This window comes from Primulina eburnea, chromosome 8, assembly GCF_022965805.1.
Source record: "Primulina eburnea isolate SZY01 chromosome 8, ASM2296580v1, whole genome shotgun sequence".
In the NCBI taxonomy this organism is placed as follows: Eukaryota; Viridiplantae; Streptophyta; class Magnoliopsida; order Lamiales; family Gesneriaceae; genus Primulina; species Primulina eburnea.
In genome coordinates, this window is record NC_133108.1 from 11,330,694 (window position 1) to 11,345,213 (window position 14,520).

Consider the following 14,520-nt stretch of genomic DNA (forward strand, 5'->3'; position numbering starts at 1 on the left):
CAGACCCCTACGGCGTGGTGCGATGCGAGTAGACGGGCCGGTGAATTTTCGATTATCAAAACTTTAAGTTGTTTTTGGATCGATAAATTTGATTTGGAGAGCTCGTATACTTGCGTTCTTTCGTCACCGTTTCACACACGTATCCACTATCTCATTCAGCAAACACGTAGCAACTATTAGTCTTCCAACTTTATTCCAAACCCCACGGACGCCTCCCTCTGACTTATTTCTTGATTTTTTTTAATCTTAATATCCACACAAGTTATTTACCCATAAAACAAAACTTATAAATAGTAAAACTAATAATAAAAATAAATAACACTTGCCCACTGGCAACTGCTACATAATTTTCTTTGTGTATATATATATATATATTTATACACAGGAGTTTCTATTCATAGGCATAATCTAACAACAATCACTCTCTGTCTCAGGCTCTCTCTCTCTCAGGCTGATATCTCACTAATTTACACACATACCCATCACCACGGCGGCCTGAAAATGACCAGTTTAAGCACGGTGGAGGCGAGGTTACCCCCCGGTTTTCGGTTTCATCCAAAAGATGAAGAACTTATATGCAATTACTTGATGAACTGGGTGACAGGATGCACCCCACACACCCCTTTGCTGATCCAGGTAGATCTTAACAAGTGTGAACCTTGGGATATTCCAGGTAATTTATTACTATTCTCTCAGCTATGTATGTATACAAGGGTGGGTGCGCACACACACACACACACACACACACACACACACACACGTATTATCAGATTTTGTTTGTTTAATAAATTACTTTCATAGAGATGAATGTTATGTATGTTTAATTACCGTGGCGAGCTGCCATTTTATTTATAACTTGATGGTTTTAATTTTCTCATAAAATGGCCTCATAAAATATCACGGTGGCTTATAATTCTAGGTAAAATATGGTTACTTTTACGATAAATTGTTTATTTTGTGTGTACATGTTTTTTTTCAGTGTCTTATTATAACATGGCTAAATTTGTTTTCCCAATCTCTATGATAATTAATAATCATCCTATGTAACAAAGAAACTTGAATTTCAAGCATATAACTTGAAATATAGGTACATCGACACGCACACACAAATAGTCCATGCATTTAGATTTCTTGGTGTATTAATCTGACGTTAATTAGCAGTAGGATCTATATGTACTCCCGAACTACACCTAAAGATTTCTCATTCACCAACTTTTTTGAAGAAATCGACAACTTGTCTTGACCAAAAAAGATCGATGGAGACATGATTCGAGATCATAATTTGCCGGGGGAAAAATATTCGACTTCACGATCGTAATTGTCTAAATTTTCAGTAGATGATAACTATAGAATTTAATGCATTATCAACATCAAAGCCTTCTCGAATTCCAAACGAGAATAGTGATTTCTCTGTTTTATTACAAGAGTTAATCCCCATCACACAAATTAAAGACACATCTCGATAAATAGCTTGTTTGTTGATGGATAGTAGAGAATATGGTGTGACATTATTGGCTATATATTTTCGATAATTAAAGGTTTGTTTTTATAGATTAATGCCCATACTTAATTATTGATGGCTCTTTCATGATACTTAGCTATCAAGATGGGCTTAATTTGTAAATATTTCCCACACATTATTGGCCACATGTTTGCCTTCAATAAGTCCTCATCATCTAGTGTAAATAATTAATCTTGTGAAACATTCGATTTATAATTTTTTTTTTCGGGGTTGTTATCGTGGATTAGAAGAGGATGAATAATAAATTATCTTTTTTTTTAAAAAAAATAGGGTTAGAAATCCTAAATTTCTTTTTGCAGTTTAGTCTAATAATTATTTTTTTTCGTAAAAAAAATAAAAAAAAAGACACTGCATGTGTGGGAGGCAAGGAATGGTTTTTCTACAGCCAACGTGACAGGAAATATGCAACCGGGCTAAGAACAAATCGAGCCACGGTTTCTGGATACTGGAAGGCGACGGGGAAAGACCGGACCGTGAATCGCAACGGGACCCAAGTGGGCATGCGGAAAACTCTTGTTTTCTACCAGGGCCGTGCCCCTAAAGGAAGGAAAACCGAGTGGGTCATGCACGAGTTTCGCCTTGAAGGAGCCCCTTGCTCCGGCGTGAAACAAACTCATTCTGTCAAGGTAAAACTTACATGTTCATGCATGTTATATCATTTATCCTCTTATTTCACAAGTCAAACATAACAGAAGAATGTGATTATATATAATTGTTGGTCGGGAAACTAGAAATTCTAAAAATTAAAAGGCATTTCTGATACAGAAAGCTAGATAATTAATAGATTTATATAAATGAATATATTTTCAGGTTATAAATTAATATTAGTATCTCACTAACTATAATTAATATATTACTGAACAAGTTGATGATTTTTTTAATTGGTAATATCTTCAACTTGTCAATATTATGGACATCATTAAGTTACAGGCTGTTTTCATTTAGAATAAAGATTGTTAAGAATTTCTATCGTTTCTTAATGTAAATTGTCGTCTTTTTAGTTGTAGATAATGTAGCACGACAATAGGTTTCTTTGGCCATTTGCTAATTTAATCTTGACTTGACATAATTGTCATTTGTCTTTTATGCCTTTCAACTGTATATGCTCACCCGAAAGTAGAATCTTTTTGACATCTAGAGAGCGACAACTATTTATTTTTTTTAATAGAAAGACTACTAATTAATGAATTTTCATACATCTATATAAAAATATATATGTCATGCCTCTCGTGTATGTATAAATATATACATATATATTACTATTCAGACAACCCATGAATTTAAGTACAATAAATATCATATATATGATCCTGCTGCATGTTACACATCGAATAATACATATTTTATAAGAACTAAAACTTTACGTATTAAATGTAGAAGATCACACACACACACGCATATGTATATAACAAAATAACAGTTCAAACTTTTCATTTATCTCATGATCATGTATAATTAAATGCTCAAGGTTTGATGTGGAAAATAAATTATATATTTTTGTTTAGTTCAATATTTGACTCGAATTCTACAAAAGATCAGTGTCATACACCGTTATCTTATTTAAATATATTAATTTATCATCTAGATATCACAATGTACGTATTTAGCGTATTGTGATAATTATAAATGGATGCGATATACAGGAGCACGACTGGGTTCTATGCAGAATGTTCTACAAGAACAGATCAGAAACCCCGAACAAACAAGAAAATATAAACTCAAACTCCATTAATGGCCACAATCTGCAGTTACTTAATCCTTCTTCTTCTTCTTCATCCCTCTCACTCCCGCCATTGATGGAACCCTGCAACAACATCATCTTCACCCAAACCCATCCCTATCCCCAGCAAGTGCCCTGCTTCTCCAATACAAACATGACACAAACAAACCCTAACTTCTCCGAATCTTCCACCAAACTGATGAACAATCATATCCCAAGTTTGGGACAAACATTAATCTCGTACCCCGCGATTCACAATCGGCCGTTGTTGGATAGTACTGTCATTGATCATCCTTATAACAGTATTACTTCTTGCGATGAGAAGGTGATCAAAGATGTTTTGAATTATCTCGCCAAAACAGAAAGTGTGAATGATAATAACCCCGTGGCGGCGGCCATTAATGGGTCTCCAAGCTTTGGGGAAGGAAGTTCGGAGAGTTATTTATCTGAAGCGGGATTGTCTTCCTTGTGGAATCAGTATTAATACGTCATCAATGCGAAACTTGGGATCATTTTAATCACTTGAAGTTTCGATTGAGTTATCCATAGAATTAATGTAAAGTATTAATTGCATTCACAATTTGTAAGATTAGTGTACATTAATTAATATGCATGTAATTGAGTTGTGCATTAATTTTCAAGTTTATTTTTACATTTTCTTTTTTCGAATATATATATATATATATATATATATATATATATATATATATATATATATATATATATATATAAATCATATCCAATGGGTGAGTGACACCTCATCGTTGCTCACATAGGTGTGCACGGTAGGTTTGCAGCATATTAGAACTCTATCACATCCAATGGGTGAGTGACACCTCATCGGTGCTCACATAGGTGTGCACGGTAGGTGTGCAACATATCAAAACTATATATAAGTTATATATATATATATATATATAATAGATTATATATATATATATATATATATATATATATATATATATATATATATATATATATATATAACACGGTTAGTTAAGCCTATAAATTAGCAAAGTCAAGAATGACATTGCACTGGTTGTTTCATCTACTTAATTGACTTTTCCTCCCAATTTTCTTTGGTATTTTATTTGGTTAACAATAATATTTGTTTTATTTGAATTCTTTACTAGTTAAAAAAATGTAATATATAATTATCGTATAAACTTGACTGATTCATGAATTATCCATTGGTAATTGAAAATTTGATTATCCAAATATAGTGATTTAATTTTTCAATATACAAGTTTAGACTGTGAGGAAATTTTTTCAAACAATGTATAAATCTTTACACTATAATTTATAAAACATCTATCTTTATCATAATATAATTATTGTCTCCTTCCAAATTGCTAGGTTAGTTGTTGCCTTGTTAGTAGCAAAATGTGGGAAAACATGTGTATCTAAATCTATAGGGAATTTTGTAAACATGATTTAATGCCCCGATTTTATTATTAGAATATTACACACACATATATATAGTTTTGATATTTTGTCCACTCACCGTACCCAACTTCGTGGCTATGGTTCATCACATCTAATAGATGAGTGACACCTCATTAGTGAGTACGATAAATGAGTAGACAGTATATATATATATATATATATATATATATATATATATATATATATATATATATATATATATATATATATAAAATGTATAACCTAATTATAAAATGAAAGGATACAGTTGTCAAGCATTAAAAATAGTTAATTGAGAATAAGAGCATCATTTTCTCCTCTCTTACTCAATAATCAAACCCTCCTTTGTTAAAATGTCAAAAGATATTATATCAGAGAGTTGGAATTTTGTAATTGTCAAATAAGACCAAACACTTCCCAACAACAAAAGATTGCGTTTCTATTTTGATAAATAATTATAATTAATTTGACTATCACTTTCATTTAACTAAACCGATGGGGAGACCTTTGTGAAATTAAACTACTAAATCCTTATTAGCTCATCACTCAGATTTGCAATGACTCGTAACTTCTGACAAATAAAATCAATTGATAAAAACTTAAAGAACACAAAATGAAATTCAAAATATTTTTTTTATTTAAGGTTTAATTTTAAATTAATATGCCTTTATTATATTGGAAACTACATTTTGATCAATTACATGCATGTACGTAATTCGTTGAACATTAAGAAAAAATCCGGAAAGTTAGATATTAAGATCTCAATTATGATATGAGATGTAATATACCTGAACTGATTTCACAAACTTACGTCCATCGTATTTAACGTTATGGGGAAAACAGCTTTTTGTTATAATAACTTGTTCCGTTTTGGATTTGGATCCTCTGCTATAGTTGAAACACAGCACCTGATGTTGTGCACTTTTTATACGAGATGATCAGTTGATCATCTGGTAGACTTCACACATTGTCAAATAAATTTTAAAAAAATTTCAGACGAAACGAGATAATAAGTTGTTCATCTCATGTAAAAAGAGCACATCATCGGTGCTGTGTTTTCAGCTACAACAGAGGATCCAAATCCACTTTTAGACTTGTTTCAATATTGGAGTGTTGATGTGACAAAAAAATTGATGTTGTGCCATAAAATGCGGACGTGACGCAAAGAATTTGAAATGACAAAAAAACTGCTTATTTGTCTGGAGCCACGTCAACAATCGGAGCAAAATAGAAGAAAATAAAAAGTTCTTATATCAAAACCAAAATTCAATGAGTTGGTATGTGGAATAAAATCCACAAAGGGATAAATTATAATAGACCGTGATGAAAATTAACACGAATAAATGATATGATTATCGAATAAAATCATACTTTGTAGTTGATTTACTAATTTTTTTCGATGATTGTTATACTTGTCGATGGTCCGACGCCAATAAGAACGTAAAGAAATCCAATTTATTTAACAATCCAAATTCTTAACAATATTTGTTGTATTTTTGTGTTTAGATAATTGAGATTTGTGTCCCTCTTGCTCTCTCATATTATCGTATTATGATTACTATACCTTACAATGTTATCAACGGACAGCGGAAGTTGTGATGGTTATTTTGTATCCCTCCAATTAATTTAAATGAAATATTAGAATTTTTTGAGTCGCGTCAGATTAGTCCTCATGGGCATGGCACATATATATTTTCAACGAAATGTTATCTTCCCAACTTTAAATCATATATTTCGACAAGAGAAATTAAATATAATAAGAATATTTAATTAATATTATTTTATATAACGTCACAATAAAATAAAATTAGGTTAGTTTGTGGAGCCAAGATTTGGCCTGTGATACCAGACTTCAAGGCATTCTTGAAGGATACCTGCGACCAAACTTTAAAAAAAAAATTTATTGACCCACAAATGACGTTTTCACCATCTAAATATCCTCAAAATCATCTATTTTGTCTTTTTAAGACATCATTAATTCCTAAAAAATATACATCAATTTTTACGATGCTAGGTTACCTAAATAATTTGTTTACTGTGTCCAGTTGTATGTTACACTTTTCTGACTGTTCGTAAATAAATAAAAAGTATTCAGCATCTTCATTTGACTACTTGATGTCTCGTTTTTTTTAATTCATTCGGCATGAAACTATTTTCAATGATAATATTTGAAATCGTATTTGATTAGCTTGATGTGAAAATAATTTTTCAACAAAATTACCTAAGATGTTAACCTAACTATTCTCCTTAGTCAACTCCAATAATAATTTTAAAAAAGATTTTAAAATAAGAGGTCAGAATTGATTGTAATCGACAACTTATTTAAGGTAGAATTGTTTGGGCAAAAACTTGTAAGAGACGGTCTCACACGGGTCGTATTTGTGAGACAGATATCTTATTTGCGCCATACATGAAAAAATATTACTTTTTATGCTGAGAGTATTACTTTTTATTGTGAATATCGGTATGGTTGATCCGTCTCACAGATTAAAATCCATGAGACCAACTCAGTTGTTTGTCCCAAAAGATTCAAACCCATATAAATAGATAATTGTATACTTGAACATTTTAAAAATTTTAATCTTCCCCTACTTTTCTGATGTTTTTTTTCACAATTTTAGTTAAATCTTCTTGAGACATACTTTTATAGTTTTCTTAAATTTTATTTTAATTTATAATAACTATGATAATTATTCGATTCTCACAAATTATTGGAACCTACTAATTTTAGCTAAAATAATAACAATTAAGAAAGTATTGTTAAATGCGTAGCTATGAAAAAGCCATTGGATGCAATTCAGATCTCAACAAACAAGGCCGACCGCAACTGCAATCAAGGGATGTAAACGCAGTTTTAAGGCTAGAAAATTATAAGCCAAATTTCGAGTTGTGCCGAAGCAGGACACAATTTATTTCCAACTGGGCTTTACTCGAAACTTCCAAGAAAATATCTTCGTGAACTACATTTGTTTTGGTCGAAATTCGATTGCACTAACACAACCAATTAACGGATTTGGGGCAGTGTCGACGGGTTGAATCGATCCGAATTTGTTCTGGTTTAATCCAACTCAATCTGAAATCACTTGAATGGAATTCAACATTATTTGATTGGGCTGCTTGAAAATGATTCCAAAACTATTCTATTCATGTCCATTTGAATCCGATATCAAATGACTGATTTTCATACGGTTATGTTAAATAGCATGTATATAATTGTTGGAGCAGTATTTTAATCAGACCAAAAATAAACAAGCTCGAGTCCAAGGAAAAAAAGAACGAACCCATCAATAATTTAAATTAGCTTGATTAATTCAAAAGACGTGCAAACATGAAGAGATAGTGGAGCAGACAGAGGAGATCATGGGAGAGTGGAGAAAACCGCATATAAAAAATGAATCGACTGACACAAGAAAAGAAGAAAAAACAACAATCTCTCACACAACTCCATGTAACTTCATGCAGAATTCTCATAAATTTAGTCAAGCTTTTTTCATAATTAAATAGCATGTATATAATTAATTAATAAACAAATTAAGAATTGACATGAGACTTGTATCTAATTTCGTTAGATACCTAATGATTTTTTTTTTTTAGAAAAAAAAAGAATTTCAATTTGTTCCTAATCTATTCCGTCCGATTTCAATTCAGCGTGATTCTATTTCGATTTTGAACTCTCAATCATAAAATCTTATAACTTCGTTTTTAGTTATTTTTCGTTCAAATGTTCATGATACGTCGAATACACAAGTATTTTTTGAATACCATGCTAATACTACCTTTGATAAAATAGATCGAAAACCGGAAAACCTTACGCGATTTTCCCAAACGACAAGCGCTGCATTTATATATATTTAGATGTCTTGCGCATTGAATCGATCAATTGCGTTTAAAAGTTGTTCTTACGAATTTATTTTCATCAAACTTCTGAGCAGAAACCTGCCCAATACGCACGCACATCAACTCAAATCTTTAGAAGAAAACAACCTTCGTAGATTTAACATCTTATTAAATTACAGATTAGAATAACATATTCAACAATATAAGGTTTTCCCAAACACAAATTAAACTACTAATACCAGTGTAACTGACTGACCGAACACATGTTTCATTACTGAGCCAAGGCACTTGTGTTGTACACAAGAAGGGCACCACCAAGAAGAAGACCACCAAGAGTTACAGCCCAGATAGCTAACCCTGTCGTGCCTGCAATTAGGACGACCATTCTTTAATCAATTTTTTACATTAATTTATTATAATCATATACTTTAATATTTTTTTTAAGAGGAAAAAGATCAGATTAATTAATCTACCTCCAACATAAACATCTCCATTTGGTGACCAATCCTTCTCATCGTAGATGGGGCTGCATATATTTGAACATAGAGTTAAGGACACGATCTTGAATATGTTGTTTGACCGAACCTTCTACGAAGCCAAGAAAGCCACCGCCTGGCCGTGGAGACCGGCCTGTTTTTTTTATATTACATATATATCGATATGCATCGCAACAAGGCTCATTTTAAATTTTATTTAAATCTTTGCCTCGTTGAAGACAGGTACGGCATGAATATACACTAATACTATATTTTATTCGATAGCATGACAAAAGTATCTGTAAGAAAAAAATTAAAGTGGGTTAACGGATCGCCCATGAGGGCCGACCCAACCCGACCTGATCAAACAATTCAAATAGGTAATTCGGATTCACTCGGAGGGAGTGGTTATTTTCTAGATATAACTTCCCTAATCCTACTTGATAAACATAATTATCTATGAGTGGTCTCATACGAGACCGTACTCACAGATTATGATCTTGAGATCGGGTCAACCCTATCCACTATTCACATAAAGTAATACTCTTATATAAAAAAACATACTGTTTCATATTCGTCTCACAATAAAACTGTAAAGACTGTCTCACACAAGTTTTTGTCCTTATGCTAGAACCACGAGAGAAGGGCAGAAGACTTGCTAGCAAAGCAAAAAATATATCACATTGTGTTTCGGCAATGGTTTGTGAAATAAATTGCTTGATCGCGTCATGACCATCGAAGTGTATTAATTTACGAAAAGAATTTAGGTAAATCAACTACAAAAATATCTTCAATCGAATATATGATGCGATTAGTGTTACTTTTACGTCAGTATCATATATATTGCATAAATGGACACCAAACAATGAATGAACGGATCACCTGTATCCATCGACATTAGCGCCGTATTTGTCGACGAATTGGTACACACCCTTCCCCTGAGATTAATCAATATATATATAATAAGGATTCCATATATCGTGGTGGCTGGCTAAATATGTTGGATCGATGGGTACGTGATGATTAATATCGAACCTTGCCCTTCCTACCAGAGGCATCTAGTCCATTCCTCAAGTCCATTCCACCGTTAACTCCTAAAACAATTACATAACAAATGAAAAATATCGAGTTTTCTTTGTATGTATGAATCATTTCTCCAGTACTAACATTAACGATGAGGCGAGGCACGCACTAACCATAGGGTTTGTCGGTCCTGATCTTCTTGCCTGAAGCCTCGACTCTGAAAGTGGCGGTTCTGGCGAGGGACGGCAGCCCTCTAGCAGCTGAGGACCTCTCGACCACGGCGGAGATGGGACTGGGCTTTAGGCTCAGTGAACTCATGACTGTGGATGCCATATGCTTCGGTGAAGTGCTTGCTCTCACTGATTACTAATTACTTTCGTTCCCTCAGATATATTGCGTGAAGCTTTGAAAATTAAGAATTGGTGATACCCATTTGGACACGTGTCACCGATCTGGTGGATCAGTTGTGGATATGGCACATCAAAACTATTTTAACCGGTTGCGATTTCGGACCACACAAGTCGTATACTCCCTATCCTCGTTCTTGACACGTGGAGATCCTCCATTGGTCCGTCGTAATTATACATACAGTTTAAATACACTCATTATTGGTGTTATTATATATTGATATGTAATGAAAATTACAAAAAACCCATGTACACTGTAAAAGAACATTCTCCAGAAAGCCTAACTTTCAACTGAAAAACCAATTTTGACTAAATTTTAGAACAATAAATTAGAAATTTTTGGGTAATCAGTTTTTTCGTGTATAAAATGTAGCGGAAGTTTAAAAAAATTTATTTGACTTCAAATAATGTCCTTAGACACTCATATAATTTAAACAAAATTTATAAGAATTTTTTATCGTTTGATAGCAAAACCAAAAGACGACTCAAACCCTAAACTCTTTTGAGGTGGCCGAAAATTTTGGAGAATTTTTAGAAGAGTATTTTCGAAAATTATGAATGAATGGTGGCTAGGGTTGTGACTTCCTTACAAAAATATAAATCCTTAACCTAATTACCTTAATTATGGGTTATGGTTCCTTAATTAAATTTAATGAGCTTAGTTAAATAATTTAACTAGTCCAACTAGTTTAACTAATTATTATATTAAAGTCAATTAAGAACTTTAATTATTTAGCATGATGAACTTATACTCCTACAAGCACCTTATACATACTTCTCACTACATTTAATTTAATATTTTATAAACCCAACCTTAAGTTTAATATTTTAAATTCTCAAATTATATAAATTCAACTCTTGAATTTATTCTCTCAACGAAAACAAATGATTCAGTGCTTGTGTGACATTCAATGATTCAGGGATACATCTAGCCATAGGTTCACAACTCTTTGTGATTCAGAACATTTTCTTTTATTCAGGCTTACCCTAATTTGCCTCATTCCATGCACCATCATTTGATAATGAGAATGTCAGAAACCAATTTTGATTAAATTCATCGAATCTTGGTAAGATCTTCTAGTAGCATCGCCCCATGATTTTCTAGGTATCACTGATAGTGTGTTAGAATATTATAAGTTCCAAAGTTTGACAATTAAATCCGCAAGAGAACTTCATAACCAAACTTATCGGACATAATCATGAGATCGTAATTGAAAGAAGATTTAAAACCGATGGCATAAAGTTCAGTAAACGAATTAGTAATTAGAATTGAAGACTTCGTTTAACTGAACTGGAAAAATCTTCATCAACTGAAGTATCCCAAACTGAAATGACATCAGTTTGAACTGATAATGTCCAGCTGAACTGATCTACCAATCAGTTGGCTCCTGATTAGGTAGTCACGACATCAGTTGCAGTATCAGCCGACAGACTAATAGTTCGTACACAAGAAAAACATGTGTAACAGAGCATAACAGTCTGAGACTTCGTATTAATGTCAGATAAACTTATCAACTTGAACTCAAGGACGATTCAACGGATATTATTCATTAATTATATTCAATATGACCGTTGAATCGAAGACTATATATAGTTTATTGATTCAGGTTGAAGAGGGTTGGTAAAAACGTACTGCACAAACTATCGACGATCATCAACAATTTGTGATACATTCTTCAAGTATATCTCAGTTTACACATCGTACACTTACAATATGTTTGCCAACCAGGATTTGGAAGGATTTCCTGAGATTTGGATTTCAAAATCCTATTTTTACTGTTTGACAAAATGATTCAAAAAAAGAATTCTGATTTGTTTAGAATTTCATGGGATTTCATGGAATTTCAATGAGTATATCCAAATCCCATCAAATTTGATAAGATTTGGCAGGATTTGGATTTTAAAATCATACAATTACTTTTTTATTCAACACATCATTCTAATCAGTCAACTTTCTCCAACAAAAGTTTCTACATGTTAGCCTTGTTTTTCCTTTTAACTTTTTTTAGAAGTTGAAAGATTTCATTTAAATTTTATAAGTTTGGTGTGTTATTTACTGATTAATATAATAATAACTATAGTAATTACCAAAGTTTCTTTTTAAGTTTAATAATTAATTTTATGTTAAAGTTTGAAGTTGTTTGATGATTTTTTTAATTATTATTTTATGTGCACTATAACTAATAAATAATAATTAATTTTTTAATTTAAAAACACAAATAATGGAGAAGAATTATTAATTTCTAAACTTTTTTGGGTTATTTATGTTAATATGATTTCTAAGGGTAGCTTAGTAAAACTCCAAATCCGAATCATTTTTTCTCCAAACAAGAAATGAATTCATATATACCATTTTTAAATTTTAAACCAAACACCAAATGGAATTTCAAATACTTGAATTTCCAAATCCAATTCCAAATCTCATGAAATCCTCCCGAATTCTGGTTGCCAAACACACTGTTAAGCTTTTATTTTCTTTGATTTCATTTGTAGCACTAAGGTTACTTGTTAAGAGCGATTCAGTTATTTGTTGTAAGGTATTTGAAAAACTAAGAGTTTCAGTTTGACAGTGCATAAGTCCAAATAAATTGGATTATTTCAATCTGTTGTAATATATCAAAATCTTTTAGTGAAAAATCTATCATTGAGATAGAAGGGGTGACGTAGGAGCATTTGAGATCTCTGAACATCCATAAAAATCCCGTGTTCTAGTTTATTACCTATTCAGTTTTTACAGTATCATACACTTAGTATTCAATCTATATTTCAGTCTAATTTCGCAATATAATCAGTTGACTGATTTATATCGACAAACAAGATTTCAAGATTAGTCAAATAAAAGACTGATTCATACTCAAAATATTCCAAAAAGTTCAAGTATTTATTCAACCCCCCTTCTAAACACTTTAACTGTATTAACTGATCCTGCCAATTAGTATTAGAGTCGTTAATCTTGTCTTGAATACTCTCACACGCTCAAACTGATAATCATGTCGTCATTCAATAAAATTCCCATGTTTTCTATAGAAGAGTTTGACAATTAGAACATTAGAATGCAAACTCATTTAGCTGCTCAGGACGATTACATGTGGTACGTCATAACTGATGGACCTATGAAAATTATGAAAACCAACACAATTATTGTTCTTACTGATGGAGCACCACATCGTATAAAAAAGTCACGAGATGAGACGACTTTAGAAGATAAAAGAAAGGCTAACTTGGACAATGTTGCCAATGATATCTTGTACAAGACACTGGATAAAAACACATTCAGCGAAATTAAAATGTGTAAATCAGCTAAGAAATTTGAGCAAAGATATTTCAGTTATGTGAAGGAATGAACAAACCAAGGAAAACAAACTTTCAGTTGTTGTTCAGAAGTTCGACAACATCAAGATGAAAATCGAAAATCAATGAGTGAATTGTTGAAAGAGTAAGTAGCATCGTGAACGAACTGAATGCACTAGGAAGAGTACACTCAAACAAAGAGATTGCATTAAAAATAATGTGTGGCATTCCCAAGGAATGAGATGTCAAAACTATGACCCTGAGAGAATCGAAATATCTGAATAAGGTGGAGCTACATCACTTATTTGCAGAATTAAAAGCCCACGAATTTGAAATGAAACAAGAGAAGGAGAGCCAATAGTTTCGTCAGTTACAACTGCTTCAAGTGCACTGAAACTGAAACCAAAAAATTCAGTTGAAAAGTCAACAGAACAACTGAGCAATGACGCAATGTCATTGTTTATAAAGAAATTTGGAAAATTTATGAGAAAGAATCAAGGTTCCTTCCAGATAAATTATCACATAAATGAATCAAAGGAGGAACCAAATGCATGCTTCAACTGTGGAAAGACTGGTTACCTCATTGTTGATTATCCAAAGCTGAAAAAAGAAAGCAGAAAATCAGTTGAAAAGGGTAAAAAGCCCTTCGAGCACATAAGAAAATTCAAGGAAGAGAAGAAGTCATCTAGAAGTAAGCATGAAGCATTAGTAGCTGAAGAAAATAAGTCAAAGTGGGATCAAACTGACAGCGAAGCATATGAAACCGAGAGCTCAAGTGATGAAGAGGAGGTAAAATGCCTCATGCTTGATGATGCATAT

The 14,520-nt window shown here is 32.2% G+C and overlaps 2 protein-coding genes across 2 annotated transcripts; one reads left to right on the forward strand and one right to left on the reverse strand.

Moving 5' to 3' along the window:
* The first annotated feature begins 386 nt into the window (after nucleotides 1-386).
* Nucleotides 387-3,860, forward strand: LOC140838882 (NAC domain-containing protein 21/22-like). The gene is made up of 3 exons (XM_073205493.1): nucleotides 387-673; nucleotides 1,868-2,148; nucleotides 3,166-3,860. Exons 1-3 carry the CDS (start codon nucleotides 502-504, stop codon nucleotides 3,724-3,726), a joined length of 1,014 nt encoding a protein of 337 aa, XP_073061594.1. The 5' UTR covers nucleotides 387-501; the 3' UTR covers nucleotides 3,727-3,860.
* A 4,775-nt stretch (nucleotides 3,861-8,635) lies between these two features.
* LOC140838883 (photosystem II 10 kDa polypeptide, chloroplastic) lies at nucleotides 8,636-10,414 on the reverse strand. Its single transcript, XM_073205494.1, has 5 exons — nucleotides 10,177-10,414; nucleotides 10,016-10,074; nucleotides 9,863-9,918; nucleotides 8,978-9,030; nucleotides 8,636-8,870 (listed from the first exon to the last, which is right to left on the reverse strand). The coding sequence occupies exons 1-5, from the start codon at nucleotides 10,334-10,336 to the stop codon at nucleotides 8,776-8,778; spliced, it is 423 nt and encodes a 140-aa protein (XP_073061595.1). The 5' UTR covers nucleotides 10,337-10,414; the 3' UTR covers nucleotides 8,636-8,775.
* Nucleotides 10,415-14,520: the final 4,106 nt, after the last annotated feature.

Bases quoted from the DNA above. Each gene is read 5' to 3' on its own strand.
- LOC140838882 (XM_073205493.1), top strand. From the start codon at position 502: ATGACCAGTTTAAGCACGGTGGAGGCGAGGTTACCCCCCGGTTTTCGG. The intron at 674-1,867 runs GTAATTTATTAC...ATAAAAAAAAAG, and splicing joins TGAACCTTGGGATATTCCAG to ACACTGCATGTGTGGGAGGC. The intron at 2,149-3,165 runs GTAAAACTTACA...TGCGATATACAG, and splicing joins AACAAACTCATTCTGTCAAG to GAGCACGACTGGGTTCTATG.
- LOC140838883 (XM_073205494.1), bottom strand. From the start codon at position 10,336: ATGGCATCCACAGTCATGAGTTCACTGAGCCTAAAGCCCAGTCCCATC. The intron at 9,031-9,862 runs GTGATCCGTTCA...AAATATATGCAG, and splicing joins GCTAATGTCGATGGATACAG to CCCCATCTACGATGAGAAGG. The intron at 8,871-8,977 runs GTAGATTAATTA...TCCTAATTGCAG, and splicing joins TGGAGATGTTTATGTTGGAG to GCACGACAGGGTTAGCTATC.